The sequence below is a fragment of the Astyanax mexicanus genome, chromosome 22 (assembly GCF_023375975.1).
Source record: "Astyanax mexicanus isolate ESR-SI-001 chromosome 22, AstMex3_surface, whole genome shotgun sequence".
NCBI lineage: Eukaryota > Metazoa > Chordata > Actinopteri > Characiformes > Acestrorhamphidae > Astyanax > Astyanax mexicanus.
Genome location: NC_064429.1, coordinates 10734749 through 10751726, shown reverse-complemented (window position 1 = coordinate 10751726; position 16978 = coordinate 10734749). Strand labels below are relative to the sequence as shown.

Genomic DNA, 16978 nt, shown 5'->3' with positions numbered 1-16978 from the left:
AACGAGGGACCAGCCAACACAAAGAAGGTGGGCAGAGAGAGAGAGTGTGTGTGTGTGTGTGTGTGTGTGTTTGTGTGTGTAACTGATAGATAGAGAGAGTGATATAGAAAGTGAGAGAGAAAGTGTAGTAGTAGAATGTGATGCGATTTATCTTTTTGTGTGCCCTCAAAATAACGAGCTCCCATCACCTTCACTTCTCCTCTTCTCTTTATTCCTCTGCTCTCTCCAATCTCCTCCTCACCGCTCCTCTTCTCTTATTCCTGCCGTATTGTCAATTAAATACATATATTTTTGTATGTATGTGTGTGTGTGTGTATGTGTGTGTGTGTGTGTGTGTGTGTGTGTTTACTCACAGCTGGACTCAGAAGCAGCAGAAATCCTGAATGATCTTCAAGTGAAGCTCAACACAGTTCTAGACAACCTGAGTGCCATGTTTGCTAAAAGGTATAACATCATCAGCAACATTATCGTTTTATTAACTAGCTTATTAACTAGCTAATTTATTTAACTAGCTTAAAAACCTCTTAATTTAATTACATTATATCACATATGATCACATATATACTTCTCTCTCTCTGTGTCTCTGCAGTTTCCAGCCTCGTATTAATGTGTGTATGCGTCAGGTGGGGGATCTTCTGTATCAGATTAAAGGTCCTCTGAATCAGAACGCTCGGAACAGTGCGGAGGCCGACGCCGTCACCGCGCTGCGACCGCTCATGGAGTTCCTGGACGCAAAGTGAGCTTAGCCTCACATCATCACATCATCATTAACACACAGCATTAACACTTCACTGCAACGCATAAAACTGATTTATTCAGCCAGAGTCCGAGAGAGAGTACAGTAGGTCATGCTGTTTCTCCATCAGCAGCCGGAGTCTGAGAGAGAGAGAGAGAGAGAGAGAGAGAGGTAGGAGTACAGTAGGTCATGCTGTTTCTCCATCAGCAGCCGGAGTCTGAGAGAGAGAGAGAGAGAGAGAGAGAGAGAGGTAGGAGTACAGTAGGTCATGCTGTTTCTCCATCAGCAGCCGGAGTCTGAGAGAGAGAGAGTACAGTAGATCATGCAGCTGTTTCTCCATCAGCAGCCGGAGTCTGAGAGAGAGAGAGAGAGAGAGAGAGGTAGGAGTACAGTAGGTCATGCTGTTTCTCCATCAGCAGCCGGAGTCTGAGAGAGAGAGAGAGAGAGTACAGTAGATCATGCAGCTGTTTCTCCATCAGCAGCCGGAGTCTGAGAGAGAGAGAGAGAGAGAGTACAGTAGATCATGCAGCTGTTTCTCCATCAGCAGCCGGAGTCTGAGAGAGAGAGAGAGTAAAGTAGGTCATGTTGCTTTAGCATCAGCAGCCGGAGTCTGAGAGAGAGAGAGAGAGTACAGTAGATCATGCTGTTTCTCCATCAGCAGCCGGAGTCTGAGAGAGAGAGAGAGTAAAGTAGGTCATGTTGCTTTAGCATCAGCAGCCAGAGTCTGAGAGAGAGAGAGAGAGAGAGTACAGTAGATCATGCTGTTTCTCCATCAGCAGTCTGAGAGAGAGTTGCTGGTTGGTACAGGTGTCTGTTAGCTGATGTATCATATCTGGGGATCCAGCGCTTTCTACCTTGTGTACAATGTGGTGCTGCCTAGAAATGCTGCACTGATTGGCTGCTGTTGGAAAAGAGGCGGAGTCTGACTCACATGTATGTGAATGTGTGAATAGCCTTTCAAATTAGGTAGAATCAGGTTATATTAGAAAAATAATGATTTCACAGAAGTTGCTTGGTAACATCAAAATTAATTCAGCTCTCATGTTGTGTGTGTGTGTGGGCAGTCTGAGTATATTTGCGGACCTGTGTGAGAAGACAGTTCTGAAGAGGGTTCTGAAAGATCTGTGGAGGAACGTCCTGATCTGCATGGAGAAAACCATCGTACTGCCACAGGGCAGCGACAGCATCGTAAGACACACACACACACACTCACACTTACACGTTTACACACACACACTATTTTTTATTTTAAACTGATAAAGTAATATTAAAAAGTCGAATAGTGATCTGCTGAGTGTGAGTTTGGGGTGCTGGTGTATTTATCACTGTGTTCTTTCTCCCTCTGCTGGGGAAAACTGATATCTGTGATTTTCCTGTTTCTGAACTGCAGGGGGCGCAGCTTCTCACAGCGGCCAAAGAGCTCTCCAAACTGAAGGTACTGCAAACAAACAAAAACTAATGAACATATAAACAAAATGATGACACACAATCAGTGTGTTCAGATGTTATTTTTGAGATGTGTAGTTTTGTAGTTTTGAGATGCTAAGGCTAGGGCTAAGCTAATTCATGGTAAAACATTGTTTGCTTTAGGGATCAGAGCCCAAGACCCTTTCACAGAGACAGTGTGCCATCATGGATGTAGCGCTGGACACCATCAAGGTGAGTTCTTTTGCATTATACAGCATTATAGAGCGCCCCCTATGCTTCCTGTAGTGTATTACAGTCTGTCAGAATGAGCGTGTTGTGGATCATATGTACATTATACAGCATTATAGAGCGCCCCCTACTCTTCCTGTAGTGTATTACAGTCTGTCAGAATGAGTGTGTTGTGGATCATATAAACATTATAGAGCGTTATAGAGCGCCCCCTACACTTCCTGTAGTGTATTACAGTCTGTCAGAAGGACTGAGTGGATGATATGGTATTAAAATCAGGATTATCTTGTTTTTTCTCTCTCTCTTTCTTTCTTTCTCTCTTAGCAATTCTTCCATGCTGGAGGTGATGGATTGAAGAGGACGTATCTGGAGAAGAGTCCTGAGCTGTCGTCTCTACGCTACGCTCTCTCTCTCTACACTCAGACCACCGACGCTCTGATCAAGACCTTCATCACCACGCAGCACACGCAGGGTATTAACTCAAACTCACTCTCTGTTTTGGGAAAGTGTGAGATGGATACGTATTTTGAGAGCCCATAAGTGTAAGCTGATTTGTGTCATGTTTTTTTGTTAGTGCACAACGGTATGGGCATCAGGATTACTCCCAAAGAGACCATTCGACCTGATCGAGGTGACACTTCTTTATATCTTTCTTTTTTATTTTCTGAAAGTACCGTATTTTTTACACTTTAAGACGCAGTTGATTTCCCCAAAAAAGCAGTAAAGTCGCTCCACTGAAGTACAGAGTTATACAGGAGTTTCAGTTTAGTTCTACAGCACTGAGACTGGAGCAGTATTAGCATTAGCTGCTAAGGACTCTAACCGCTAGCTCTTTCACCACTCATCACTGTGTGCTGCCAACCGGGCTAAAATAATGTAAATCTAAGCTTACTGTAAATAAACAAAAGCGCTTTACTCACCCAAATAAACCGTTTTCAGGAGAGAAATCTGTGTAAATTAGCATTTAGCACTCGTAGAATTACAGTTTTTTATTTAGGAACTTCACCCAATAAAAAAACCTGCTGAATTAGAAGGAAAACATGGCAACACCCATATTTCTTACCGTTGTCGCCTAAAATTCGCCTAATAATCCATTGCACCTTACAGTGTGAAAAATACGCTGAATGTGAATCTGGTGTAACTTTACTTTTTAATAAAATAAAGTGATCTAAACACAAAAAAGGAGCCAAAACACTTGTTGAGTGGAGATTGGCTCTTTTTTGAGCATACAAAGTTGTACCAGCATGTTTCATCACTCAGGCCTCTTTAATCAGGGCTAAAAGACAAGAGATGAGACCATACTAATTTAAATACATATTTAAATACATGCTCAACAACACAATAACCAATTAAACTACTGTGTATCGTTAATACAACAGCAAATCTCCGGTCAACAAGTAAGTTTACCGCAGGGAACACTAAAGGGAAGCATTAGATTTAGTTTTCAGATGATTACAGGTTAAAGGTGTGTTTTAAGGAATACTGAATCTTCCGTGTTTTTCTCCACAGTTTGGATGACTTTAGTATTAATCTACAAAACATTTTACAATGTTGTGTCCAAGCGTATGATTGGTGCTGTATGTGATTATCAGAGAGTACTGAGGGCTTGTGTTTGATTGGCAGGATCCGGAGTGGAGCATCCTATAGGGGAGGCTGTGATTCAGGTGGACATGGCGCCCCCTGCTGCCAACACTGAGCAGAAGCTCACCGTCAAAGGTGAGGCGAGAGAGAGAGAGTGCACTGAAACAGCTCACACTATTCCACTATCATTCACCCATTCACCAATATCATATAGCTATTCTGCCCCCTACACTTCCTGTGGTGAATTATAGTCTCTCTCTCTCTCTCTCTCTCTCTCTCTCTCTCTCTCTCAGTGATAGCGGTGAATGATATGAAGTGGCAGACGTCAGGACTGTTCCGTCCATTTGTGGACGTGAATCTGGTCGGGCCGGTTCTCACCGATAAGAAGAGAAAGTTCACCACCAAATCCAAAAACAACTGCTGGACTGCCAAATACAACGAGGCCTTTCAGTTGTGAGTTCAGCTCTCCTCACATGTTCTATTAATCATATTTAATCATACTTAGTAGTGACGTCAATAGATTAAAACATTTAATCAGATTAATCACAACAATATTCTGTGATTACCTGCAATTAATCACATTTGTTCTTCTTGAGACTCTCTAAGTTTTTTTTTGTGAATATATAAATAAACAAAAAAAGAATGAACGTAAGAAATCTGAAATACATTTATATGTATATTAGTGGTGGTAATTCAATTCAAATACTAGTTTATACTTGTATGTTTTAAGGAAGATAAAGCCAGTAGGTGGCGCTCTCTCTTTCCCCTCATCACTCCTAGGGTGATGTGGATCAGCACAAGGCTGCGTCTGTGAGCTGATGTATCAGAACCGAGTCGCTGCGCTTTCCTCCGAGCGTTAGCGCTGTGATGCTACTCGGCAATGATACAGCATCAGCAGCAGCTCAAAAAGAGGCGGAGTCTGACTTCACATGTATCGGAGGAGGTGTGTGCTAGTCTTCTTAACCCTGCTGGTGCTGGGGGGGCGTCACTAGTGATAGACAGAGTCCTAATGAGTGTGTTGGGTAATTGGCTCTTTAAAATTATTTTTAAAAAGTCAATCCGAAAATAAGAAATTCAAGAACTTTAAAAGTATGTGCAAACAAGACCATCAAAAACGTAATAATGATGGAGCTGGCACTCATCAGGATTGCCACTCAGTTGCCACAGTTACCAGCATCAGAAACTGCAAGTTAACAGCTTCACAGATAAGAGCATCTTGGTTTGTTTAACACTGTTTTTAAGTTACTACATGATTCCTTATGTATTCCTTCACAGTCTGATCACTCCACTATTCATTTACTACGTGTGGAAAAAAATAATCTCTCTCTCTTTCTCTTTGTCTCTGTCTATCTCTCTTTCTCTCTCTGACTCTCTCTCAGTGTGCTGGGTAAGGGGGTGAGTGTGGAGTGCTATGAGCTGCAGTTGACGGTGAAGGATTACTGTTTTGGGCGGGCGGATCGGGTGGTGGGGCTGACGGTGCTGAAGCTGAGGGATGTGATGGATAAGCGTAGCTGTGTGTGCTGGTGCCCCCTGGGACCCAAAATCATCACCGACCAAACCGGACAGATCACCCTCAGCATCCTCGCCCAGCGACCCGCCGACGAGATCGCCAAAGATTTCGTCAGACTGAAGACCGAGAGCAGACCGGCCGAGGAGGGGAGGTAGAGAGAGAGAGAGAGAGGGCTCTATCTTACACTCTGTGCATGCAGGGCGTGTCAGGATGCTCACAACCGCCTGGTTTAAACAGCAGCAGAGCTTCTGAATATATCTACACTGATGGGCGTGGTGTTCTGGAAATGAGGTGTGTTCAGGTACATTTCTGGTGTATTGCTATCCACAGGAGCTCCACTGACTTATTAAAACCCTGACAACAGTCACCAGTCAGACGTTCATCGCTATCTCGGTAACACAGGTGCTGTGCCGAGCCGAGCGTACACCCCCACTTATTACACACACACAGCAGCACAAACCCAACTTTTACATCAACAATAAACAGAATAGTAAATAAAATAACATTGCTGTTCCCGTAAATGAGCTGCTGGAGCTCCTTCACAGCGTCAACCAGCAGCTCAGTTTCCTCTGCTGAGAAGAGTTTGTTGAACACGTCCAGGTAGCTGCACCGTTAAAATAGCAATCCACCAAAGTCAGAGATCACCTGATTGTACTCTTAAAGGGAATGATGAGCAAGAGACACTCTGATTGGTTTAAAATTTACATTACGCCCAAAATGAACCACACCCATCATTAATGAAGAAATTTCGAGCTGTGCAAGCTGTACTTTTCCCGTGGTTATGATAGCAAAGACACACTGACACGCCCTAAATCAAGCTGCATGCCTAGAGATTAAAGAAATAGGGCCCAGAGAGACGTTTAGGCGTTAGCTTTAACCTCGGCTGCTCTCTGTCTGACTGGGACTGAACTTTAATCTGTGTTTATGTCACACACTCTCGGATTGACTGCACACACACACACACAAATATACACTAAGTGTTGCTGAGGTGTGTGTGTGTATGATTGTGATTTTAGGGCAATTTAGATCAAATGAAAAAAAAAAAATGATGATTTACGTTGACTGTGTGTGTGTGTGTGTGTGTGTTTGTGTGTGTGTGTGTGTGTGTGTGTGTAGAATGGATTGTCATTTCTTTTTGCCAAACTCTGAGCTCTTTGGCTCTACACTGTTTATTATTGGTGGCCTTAAACAAGGGGGCGTGGCTATAGCAGAAGGGGCGTGGTTTCGTCCATTGTCCACTAATCTCATCTCACTTAATCTAACGCCTCATTAAAACTCTGCCATAAACTGCCAGTTACTATTAAACACCCTCTATAGTCAGAGTGGGCGGGGCCTACTGTAAAAGCAGCAAAACTGACCAATAGGACAGCTGCTTTCACTGCGCTGACTCTGACATTAATTCCACTAGTGCTGTCAAATGATTGAAACAGTTTAATTGTGCCATTAATGATGATTAATTGCACAAAATTAGCCGATTAATCGTGACTAAAATCACAACATTTGCAATTAATGCAATTAATTACAGCGACTCAAGACAAAGCAGTGCTGTGAATTAAAGTGAGAAAAAAACACCAATAAACCAAAAAGTGTTTAATTGCATTTGTCTGCACCACACAGTGCGATTAATCGCGATTAAATAAAGTATGCACACTGCTGTGATTACTTATAATTAACTTATAAGATTAACAAAATGATGTTAAATTATCTAATCACAGTTGCCAAAACATACAAATACAACTAAACACAAATCAAACACACCAACCAGTGCAGATTATCACAGTTAATCGTGCAAAACTCAAAGCAAAGCGATTAACTGCAGATCCCTGCACTGCATACCACGATTATTCATACTTTACTAACTAACTAAAATAAGGTGTGCATTCTGGTTGCACAAAATTTCCTAGTTTGGTGATTTAACTACAAAAATGTAGTTGATTATGCATTATTAACATGATTAACTGCAGTTTTCTGCTAATTATAGGGTGATTAATCGTGATTAATTTTGTCCAACTACATAAAATTTGAGTTGTTGAGGTTAAAGACAAAATCTAATGTGGTTTGTCCCCATCACCAACACAAAGAATGTGATTAATCGTGATTACTCATGCAAGGGCAGTGGGATTAATTGTGATTAATCACGATTAAAATGATACTAATGTTATTCGGGTATAATTATTTTTCTACACAAAATAAGAATTATGTGATTTCGTAGTTTAATTGTGATTAACTTCACAACTACACAAACATTAGTTGATTATGCATTATTAACATGATTAATTGCAGCCGTCTGCTTATTTTTATCATGATTAATCGTGATTAATTTTGTTAAACTACTCAAAGTTTAAGTCTTCAAAGTTAACTACAAAACCCAACGTGATTTATCTTCATTACCAACAAAGAGAATGTGATTAATTGTGATAAACCATGCATGTGCAGTGGGATTAATCACGATTAATCATGATTATTCACTAAAATTATACTGATGTTATTCAGGTATTCTTATATTACAGATTTGTTCACGATTGCAGAGGGTTATTAATATAAAAGAGTGTTATCGTTATCTCTGACAGGTTTCTCGTTCTTTTTAGCTGCCGTTCACATTTACCTTCACTTTTCTCTGGTTTTGCCATTTTTCTCCAAAGACACTTTAAAAGGGAACAAACACTAAACGTTTACACAGTGCGAACCGCCCCAAAAACACATCCTCCACTGCCATTGGTCAAGCCCTGAACCTTGTGGACGGGTCAGCCAATGGGAGTGGAGATGAGAAACTGTGTGAACCTTGTGCCAAGTAGATTTATTTTATATTTTCCTCATTAATGCACAGAAAACAATGGACTTTCCAGCATGTATTTATTTACTGTACGCAGTGTTCATTACAGCTACGACTTATTTAAAGTGGAAAAGTGAAGAAAATAATATTTATTTAGTTATTAATAAACTACTGTAGAGATTATCACACAGAAAACTGTTAAATATACTTGTATGAATATACTGTATGAATTTTGTAAATAAAAGATTTATCATCAGCCTGAGTTTCCTGATTTTTTTTTGATAAACGTCTAAATGTGTGGAAAGTAAATGTATATATTTTTCTTGAACATTTCTTGACCCAATTCTGTGACTGATAAATTAAACGACTCGTTAAACGTTGCTCGTCTACAATTCCTGCAATACACTGATTCCCGAAAAGTGATTTAACATGTTCTTTTCACTTTAATGAAGTTATTCGCATGCCTAATGTGATTAATTGCGATTAGCTCAAATACATACCCATTATGCAAAATGTCTACCCTATAGGCAAAATGTATAACCATAATCCAAATGCATACCTATTATGCAAAATGTGAACCCATTACACAAAATGCATACCTGTCACGAAAATCTGTACTTGTTACACAAAATACATACACGTTACACAAATTGTGTATCTGTTACATAACAAAGTTATACCCATAACTCAAATACATAACTGTTACGCAAAATGCATACCTGTTACAGATTTGCTTGTAGAATTGTTCGTTTTTGATACATTAAAACACTTATTTAGCAGTGGTGCGCCACCATGGTGTGATTCACATTCCACCAGTGGTACACTAACCAATTGATAATTTTGAATCTCTGATCTAAAATATCGAAATCAACAGATTTTTTATTAATTGATTGACATGTAAGATTTATATTTTTTAGTTGTTTTCGGTACCACTTTAAAATAAGACTACCTTTATAAAGGGTTTATAAATGGTTTACAATTAGTTTATTAATGGTTACTAATTAGGTTGTAAATGCCTTTAAAATCATTGATAATCAGTTATAACACACACATAGAAAGGGCAACAATATAGATGGCTGTGTAATATAGTTCACTATTTGGCAAACAGCATGTCATTGTTGCCCTTTCTACGTATGTTATAACTGATTATTAATTATTTTAAGGCATTTACAACCTAATTAGTAATCATTAATAAACTAATTGTAAACCATTCATAATCCTTTATAAAGGTAGTCTTATTTTAAAGTGGAACCGTTTTTTCCAAATATGTTTAGATTGATCACGTTGAAAGAGGAAATGCTCTCTCAGGTTTTCTCCAGGCTCTTCTTCTGTGTGATTATTCATTAATACACTCATTAACGTTCAGCAGTGTTATCCACCACGTAATCCTGACTCCTCCAGTCTGCTCTGGCTGTGTTGTGATTGGACGCTGCTGCTTCACGGATGAATCATTTCCAGTTTAGCTGATAATTTACTGTAGAAACTGGGGAGCTGGAGGTTCCTCACATTCCTCGTCTCTGCTGAGGCTCAGATCACTGTTCACTCTTAGATTCCTGAAGCTGGAGGTTCAGCTGCTCCCATAAACGCTTATTAATCTCACAGTGTTTGTGTGGGCGAGCATTATCCTGCTGAATAATGCCCTGTGTCTGATCTAGACTATTGTCAGAACCAAAGAAGAACCTGGATTCATCAGTAAAGAAATACAGTTCTTGTCAAAACAAGCATTTACACAATAATAATTAATGTAATTTTAAAAAGTCACATCGTATATTCTGTAATGTAACATACTGGAACTGGAATGAAGTAAACCATACACCTGTAGGAAGCTGAGCTTATACCTGATGAAACACAGTGTGCTGACAGTCCTGTCTGTCTGTTCTGTGCCACAACAACATGATCTGTCCATAAATTGCTGTATACAGTAAAATCATAAAGGTGAATTCTGTCTGATTTTGTACATTCAGCCTCTCATAAATCAGTCAGACATAAAAAAAACTTTAGCATTGATAAAAACCTTTCAAAGTGATTCACATTCACATGGCATTTTTGCACTGGATTATAACACTAGTAAGGAACAGGGGTGCTGCCATGTTCCCTTCTAATTTAGCAGGTCTCACCTCTGGGAGCAAAAAAAACATTTTCTTTTAAAGTTAGCTGGATATTAATCTACACAGATTTCTCTCCTGAACACTTCTGTTTATTTACAGTAAGCTTAGATTTACAGATTTCTCAGCACTAAAGGCTGGAGCATTAGCATTAGCGGCTAATGTCACCCGATAGCGCTACACTGAGGAACCCTGAGGGTGCTATTAGCTAGCAGTTCGTGCCATGTAGTTTGTTTTACCATGGCAAACTACATTCAGAATACAGTCCGATATACTAAACTCTGAATAGCAAAAGAGCTAGCGGTTAGCGCGGTTAGCGCTTCACTTAAAAAACTCCTGTATAACTCTGTACTTCAGTGGAGTGTTTTTACTGCTTCTTCATACCTGACTGATATAATTCATACATAAGGAGCACCGGATTATAAGGAGCGAACTACTAATAACGCACCTCCAAATATCTCCATATATCCAGGATTAAAGTAAAATAAATGATACTGGACAGATATAATCTGTCTCTAGTAGATATATAATGTAAAATGAGAACAGTGTGAATTTTTCTTTGGATAACAACAGTAAAAAAGTAGAACCCTGATGTGATAATTAGGGGTGGGTGATATGGCACCATATTATTGCGTACGCTTCAATTTGGCACACCCCTACTGAATGCTAAGTTTTGCACCAATCGGCATTATGCATTATGCTTTTGTTAATGATTGTAAATCTATCAGTAGAGGCTTCCAAGATTTTGTGAATCTGCTGATCCGTCCAGCCGTGCATCGTCTTCTCCTGCAGTCTGAAGAGTCTTTGACCTTTAAGGATGTGTAATTTTCCGCTGTAGTTTATTGATATGGGTGAGTTTTGACGGTAGAGGAGTTTACTTTATCCATAAACAGCCGGGATAAACTCAGCGTCTTCAGCATCTGCTGTAAATACAGAAGAACTGCTGTCTGACAGGCCAGGAATCAGGAACCCTGCTCTACATCAACTCCGGGTTATCTGCCTGCCCGTGTGTGTGTGTATGTGTGTGTGTTTTATCTAGTGTGTGGCCTTGCTTGGAACTTGGAGAGGAAAGTTGTATTGGAGGAAACTATTTTTAAAATCTATTCGTAGTGGACGGAAATACAGCTCTGGATAAAAGTAAGAGATCACTTCAGTTTCTGAATCAGTTTCTCTGATTTTGCTATTTATAGGTTTATGTTTGAGTAAAATGAACATTGTTGTTTTATTCTATAAACTACAGACAACGATTTACCCAAACTCCAAATAAAAATATTCTCATTTAGAGCATTTATTTACAGAAAATGAGAAATGACTGAAATAACAAAAAAGATGCAGAGCTTTCAGACCTCAAATAATGCAAAGAAAACAAGTTCATATTCATAAAGTTTTAAGAGTTCAGAAATCAATATTTGGTGGAATAATCCTGGTTTTTAATCACAGTTTTTTTCATGCATCTTGGCATCATGTTCTCCTCCACCAGTCTTACACACTGCTTTTGGATAACTTTATGCTGCTTTACTCCTGGTGTAAAAATTCAAGCAGTTCAGTTTGGTGGTTTGATGGTTTGTGATCATCCATCTTCCTCTTGATTATATTCCAGAGATTTTTAATTTGATAAAATCAAAGAAACTCATCATTTTTAGGTGCTCTCTTATTTTTTTTTTTTTTACAAAAATCTGGTGATTCCTGTATCCAAAGGTGTGGAAACCATATATCTCCCTTTGTAGTTAAGTACAGTAATTAAGTATTTGTACTAAATTACTTGACCAAAATGGGCCAGAAGATGCTGTTTCCCCACCTCTTAAGGTAAGCAGATGACTCCATTACATTCCTCAATTCCTGCACTAATAACTAAGTAAGAGCTACTTTATTAATGCCTTATGCAGTGCTTATAACTGTGTTATTAATTCCTTATGACCAAACGTCTTCAATAACTGTCTTACTGTATATCTACTGTTCCCTCTGTTTCAGCAGGTCTACCCTGAGAGTGCTGCTTCTGCTTCAGTGTGTGTGTGTGTGTGTGTGTTAGTGTGTGTGTGTGTGTGTGTTCATTGAGTTTATGTGTATTTTGAGTTTTTTTGTTGTGAGTGTTTAGAGTTTAGGGTCCAGAGGGATTGAAACAAGCCATCTGGACCCAACACACACAAACACATACACACACACACACAAACACACATACACAAACACACACACACACACACACAGAAACACACACACACACACACACACACTTGTGTTTATCAGAGTACCTGGCCCACGATTCAGCTAAAGAGAGCTGACCCCCCGACCAACACTCCCCCTCCCACACACTGCTGATAAAGACTGCCCATTGTGTGTGTGTGTGTGTGTGTGTGTGTTTGTGTGTGTGTAGGGTACAGTGTTCTCTGTTAGAAGCTCGAGAGCCGAAAAAAACAGTCACTTCCTTTTTTGGTGTGCAGGAAATTGATACTTTAAGAGAGAGAAAGAGAGAGAGAGAGAGTCTGTTGTAAAGAACAAGAAGTAGTTGGAGTAGTTTGAAGACTTAAAAAACAGAGAAAGAGAGAGAGAGAGGAGGAAGAGAGAGGTTTATGGAACGGAAAGCTAAAACTAATTGTAACAGAACAAGCGCGAGAGCAAAAAGAGAAAGAGAGGGTGAGTAAAGAGAAAAGTTAGTAACAGAGCGTGACAGCAAAGAGAAAAAGGGCGAGAAAAAGTGAGAGAAAGAGAGGAATAGACAGAAAGGAGAAAAAAGAGGAGTGTCTGAGGAGTGGTCCCTCCCCACTCTGTGTGTGTTTATCCTGTGTGTGTGTGTGTGTGTCTCTTTGTGTGTGTGTGTGTGTGTGTGTGAGAAAGTGAATGACTCTGAACGCCAAAACCCCCTCTCAGCACTACAGAGTGAGAGCAGACGGCAGACAGACCAGAGAGAGAGAGACAGAAAGGTAAAAGGAAGAAAGAGAGAGAGAGAATGAGCGAGTGAGACACACTAAAAGTTAGAGAGAGAGAGAGAGAGAGAGAGAGAGAGGAAGAGAGAAAGAGGCAGAAACAGAAAGGAAAACATGAAGTCAGTGTTGAGGGTCTGGCTGGAGTAAAACATCCCAGGATTTAACTCACACACCCACACACACGCTGGGCGGACGGACAGACGGAAGAACGGAGGAGTGGATGGAGAGAAGGTAAAGCCTAAAGGTTATAGATCACATTGTCCTCTCTCTCTCTCTTTTTATCTCTATTTCTCTCTTTTAGTGTCTTTCTGTAGTTCGAGCCTGAGGGGTTTGTCAGGGCTTCTAAAGTCTGTTGAAGTGTGTGTGTGTGTGTGTGTGTGTGTATCAGGTTTCAGTCTTCAGGGGAAGCCGGGGAGCCGCCGGGGCGTGCACAGAATCACCTTGATAAAAGTGTGTGTTAATGTTACTTTGTTTTGTGGTGTGTGTGTGTGTGTGTGTGTGTGTGTATAAACGCACTCTGCTCTAAGTTAGCTGTGTAAGGAAGTGTGTGTTCAGTGTTCGAGTGTCAGATTGTCTCAGAACTACGAGTCTGATGTATCTAACAGGCAGTGGGAGTTTATAATATTCACACACTAAACCCTTTTTCACATTTTATCTTCTAACAACCACAAACTCAAATATACTGATCTGAGCGCTTAAAAATTATGAATTTCTTTGATTTTACCACTCAGCCTAGTACAGTATCAGAAGACTAACCGGATCCCCCTTTCAAGAGTTCATTACTCGGCCTAGTACAGTATCAGAAGACTAACCAGATGTCATTTCGAGAGTCTATCACTCAGAAGACTAACCGGATCCCCCTCTCAAGAGTTCATCACTTAGCCTAGTACAGTATCAGAACACTAACTGGATTTCCCTCTCGAGAGTGCATAACTCAGAATGTTAAATGTGAAGACAGTTTCCAAGAGATGATGCAGAACATTACAGAACCCAGAACCACTCAGCCCAGTACAGTATCAGAACACTAACTAGATTCCTCTCTCTCTCAAGAGAGCATCACTTAGCCCAGTAAAACATCAGAACAGTAACCAGATAACCCTCTCGAGAGTGCATCAGTCAGCCCAGTACAGTACAGGAAGACTAACCAGACCAGATATCCTTCTTGAGAGAGCGTCACTCAACCCAGTACAGAATTGGACCACCAACCGGATAACCCTCTCGAGAGTGCATCACTCAGCCCAATATAATATCAGAACACTAACCGGATAAGCCTCTCGAGAGTGCAGAATCCCTACATGATGATGCTTGACCAAACTTGTCTGAAAAGGTTCATGTACTTCAAGCATCCAGTCCCACCCTCAATCACTATCATCTGTTCACTATTGAGCGATCGTACTGAAACAGCCATCAGTATCTTCCCTAAAAATCACAGATCATTTCTTCTTTACTTTTCTTTCACCTGTTAAAGGTCAAAGATAGTTTCTCAATCCCAGCAGCAGTTCCTCTGAGCTCAGTATCATTCTGATTCTCATTCTGATGTTCAGAAATCGCTTTAGAAGAGCCTCACTTCAGAGCGACCGACCGCCTGATGTTTATCAGCTGTTTATCCGCCGCCGTCGTCTGGGAGATTCATTAACGCAGACTAAACAAACTAACAAGCTGCGCTTCCTCCAACTCTACAACCCATACTTACAACAACCTTCTCTAAAACCCATAACCTGCTGTTCATAACATTTAAATCACTGCCAGGATAAATTATTTGGAATTGATCACCTGGATCCAGTGACTCCTGTATTCAGTTCTATTCAGAGACTCCAGTCTGGTGCTATATTTATAGAAAACTCTTTGAGTTAAAGTAAAAGTCCTTGGCATAGGCCAACCTACTGAACAACTCAACAGGACCTGCCTGGTGGAGGTCTGGTGTGATTGGTGATTGGTCGAGGTATGGTGATGAAGCATCTGGGAGGGTCTCCTAGCAGAACTGTGCTAAGCTTATAGTTATCAAAGTTGATGTGTTGAAGAAGAAATAATGGACACATCTAATCAAACTATGATGTTCTACTGGATGACTGGCTCAGAACATCTCTAGAACATCACACAGGTCTGATTTAGGGCGTGTCAGAGTGTCTTTGCTATCATAACAACAGGAAAAGTACACTTTGCGTAGCTTAAAACACTCGAAATGTTCTGCATTGCTCTGCAGTGGCGGCCAAACAACAGTGAAGGTGGGAATACGATGGTCAGTGGACCAATCACAGTTGTCAAAGACTCTGTTGCAACAGTGTTACAAAAGTTACATTAATGGATATGTGCATGTCAGGTGTGTAAGAAATGAAATATTACAATTATTTTAATAATATAAAGTATTTTATATAAGGTAACTCCCGGTCCTCTTGAGAGGGGTATCTGGTTAGTGATATGAAAAGTCTTTACTCTTTACTGATTTCTTTACTGATGGTGCATTAGCTTGACACAAGGCTTTTTCACACTTCATGCTCTGTTATCCTGGTTAGTGATGATGGTGATTTGTGGAATGGATAAGGCAGTCAGGTCTGTGTGAGGTCGGTGGGCGTGATTTAATCAGTGTTGTAAGACTGAATCCTGCCCTTTGTAACTTGAACAGTGTTAGCATGTAGCAGCATCGCTAATTAGCGCACTAGCCGCTGACCCGTGCGAGCGCTCGGTGTGAAACACCGCACATTAATAATGCAGCCAATCATAACGGACAGCTTCGCGCCGCGGTGGCTCCGCCCATTGTTCAGATCTGAATAATGGATGGGTCATCAGGACGGACGCGGCCGGATCCAGTAAAGTGAGAGGAGGTTCTGTCTGGTTCTGAGAGAGAGGGGTGGGGGGAGAGGGGTCAATTATTCAGGCTTTGATCTGATCGGCTGGGTATCTAGTCAGCCTGACCTTTAGATGACTTCAGTTAAGCCACGCCCCTTTCCAACATTAATCAGGACAATGAGGCTCCGTATAAAATAATTAATAATTTAACGTTTCTGTTCTTGTGTTCTGTGGTTTCTAAACTGATAAGGATGTTTCCGCACGCACACATAGTGACACACACAAACACACACACACTGACAAACACACACTGAAAAACACACAAAAACACATCATCTGTTTAAAAACAAATGAGCTCTTTCATACCTGTCAAGTTTTGGACTTAAAAATAAGGGATTTTTTCCGCCGCCCCAACAGCCCAACTTGTGCTTGTGCTTTATATATATATATATATATATATATATATATATATATATATATATATATATATATATGAAATTGAAGGGTGCACAAATTTACAAGAAGGACATGGATCAGATATATTCCATAAGTAAATAATAGTCCTAAGGGGCCTACACAATTACTAATCTTTCATTAATACTTCTTTCTATCGTTCAGTCCACTCCTGATCAGTTCAGTTAATTTCAGCCCTCTTCACATTTTCTCTCTCTCCAGCTCAACCATCTCTTCTACCCCTTCTAAATAATACATTACATTACATTATAATACATTACCACAATACTTGAGATTTAAACAAATTCTAACAAACCCTAAAACTAGCCCTGAACTAATAGAGTTTGGAAATTATAGTTATTGGCTGATCAGGCACATCAGGGCAGGGCATTATATATATATGTAGATTTTTCTCAAACCCTGAATATCTATCTAGCTAATTCTAAAGTTAAGCTA

At 40.3% G+C, this 16978-nt stretch overlaps 2 protein-coding genes across 4 annotated transcripts in view; both read left to right on the top strand.

The window, feature by feature from the left end:
• LOC111188759 (protein unc-13 homolog B) overlaps positions 1–8513 on the top strand; it is a 59791-nt gene extending 51278 nt beyond the window's left edge. The window contains exons 25-34 of the mRNA XM_049470275.1: positions 356–444; positions 590–736; positions 1801–1924; positions 2127–2171; positions 2327–2395; positions 2717–2864; positions 2967–3023; positions 4016–4108; positions 4267–4426; positions 5353–8513. Coding sequence (XP_049326232.1) covers positions 356–444; positions 590–736; positions 1801–1924; positions 2127–2171; positions 2327–2395; positions 2717–2864; positions 2967–3023; positions 4016–4108; positions 4267–4426; positions 5353–5638 — 1218 coding nt within the window. The 3' untranslated portion in view covers positions 5639–8513. The remainder of the gene's footprint in view (positions 1–355; positions 445–589; positions 737–1800; positions 1925–2126; positions 2172–2326; positions 2396–2716; positions 2865–2966; positions 3024–4015; positions 4109–4266; positions 4427–5352) is intronic.
• Positions 8514–12843: 4330 nt separating this feature from the next.
• The window catches only part of atp8b5a (ATPase phospholipid transporting 8B5a), a 39451-nt gene continuing 35316 nt past the window's right edge, over positions 12844–16978 (top strand). For 2 of the 3 annotated variants that reach the window (XM_049470255.1, XM_049470254.1), the window contains exon 1: positions 12844–13513. The gene's annotated coding sequence lies outside the window, so the exon portion shown is untranslated. Of the gene's footprint in view, positions 13514–13670; positions 13733–16978 lie in introns of all 3 variants that reach the window. The other variant, XM_049470256.1, reaches the window with a different exon arrangement.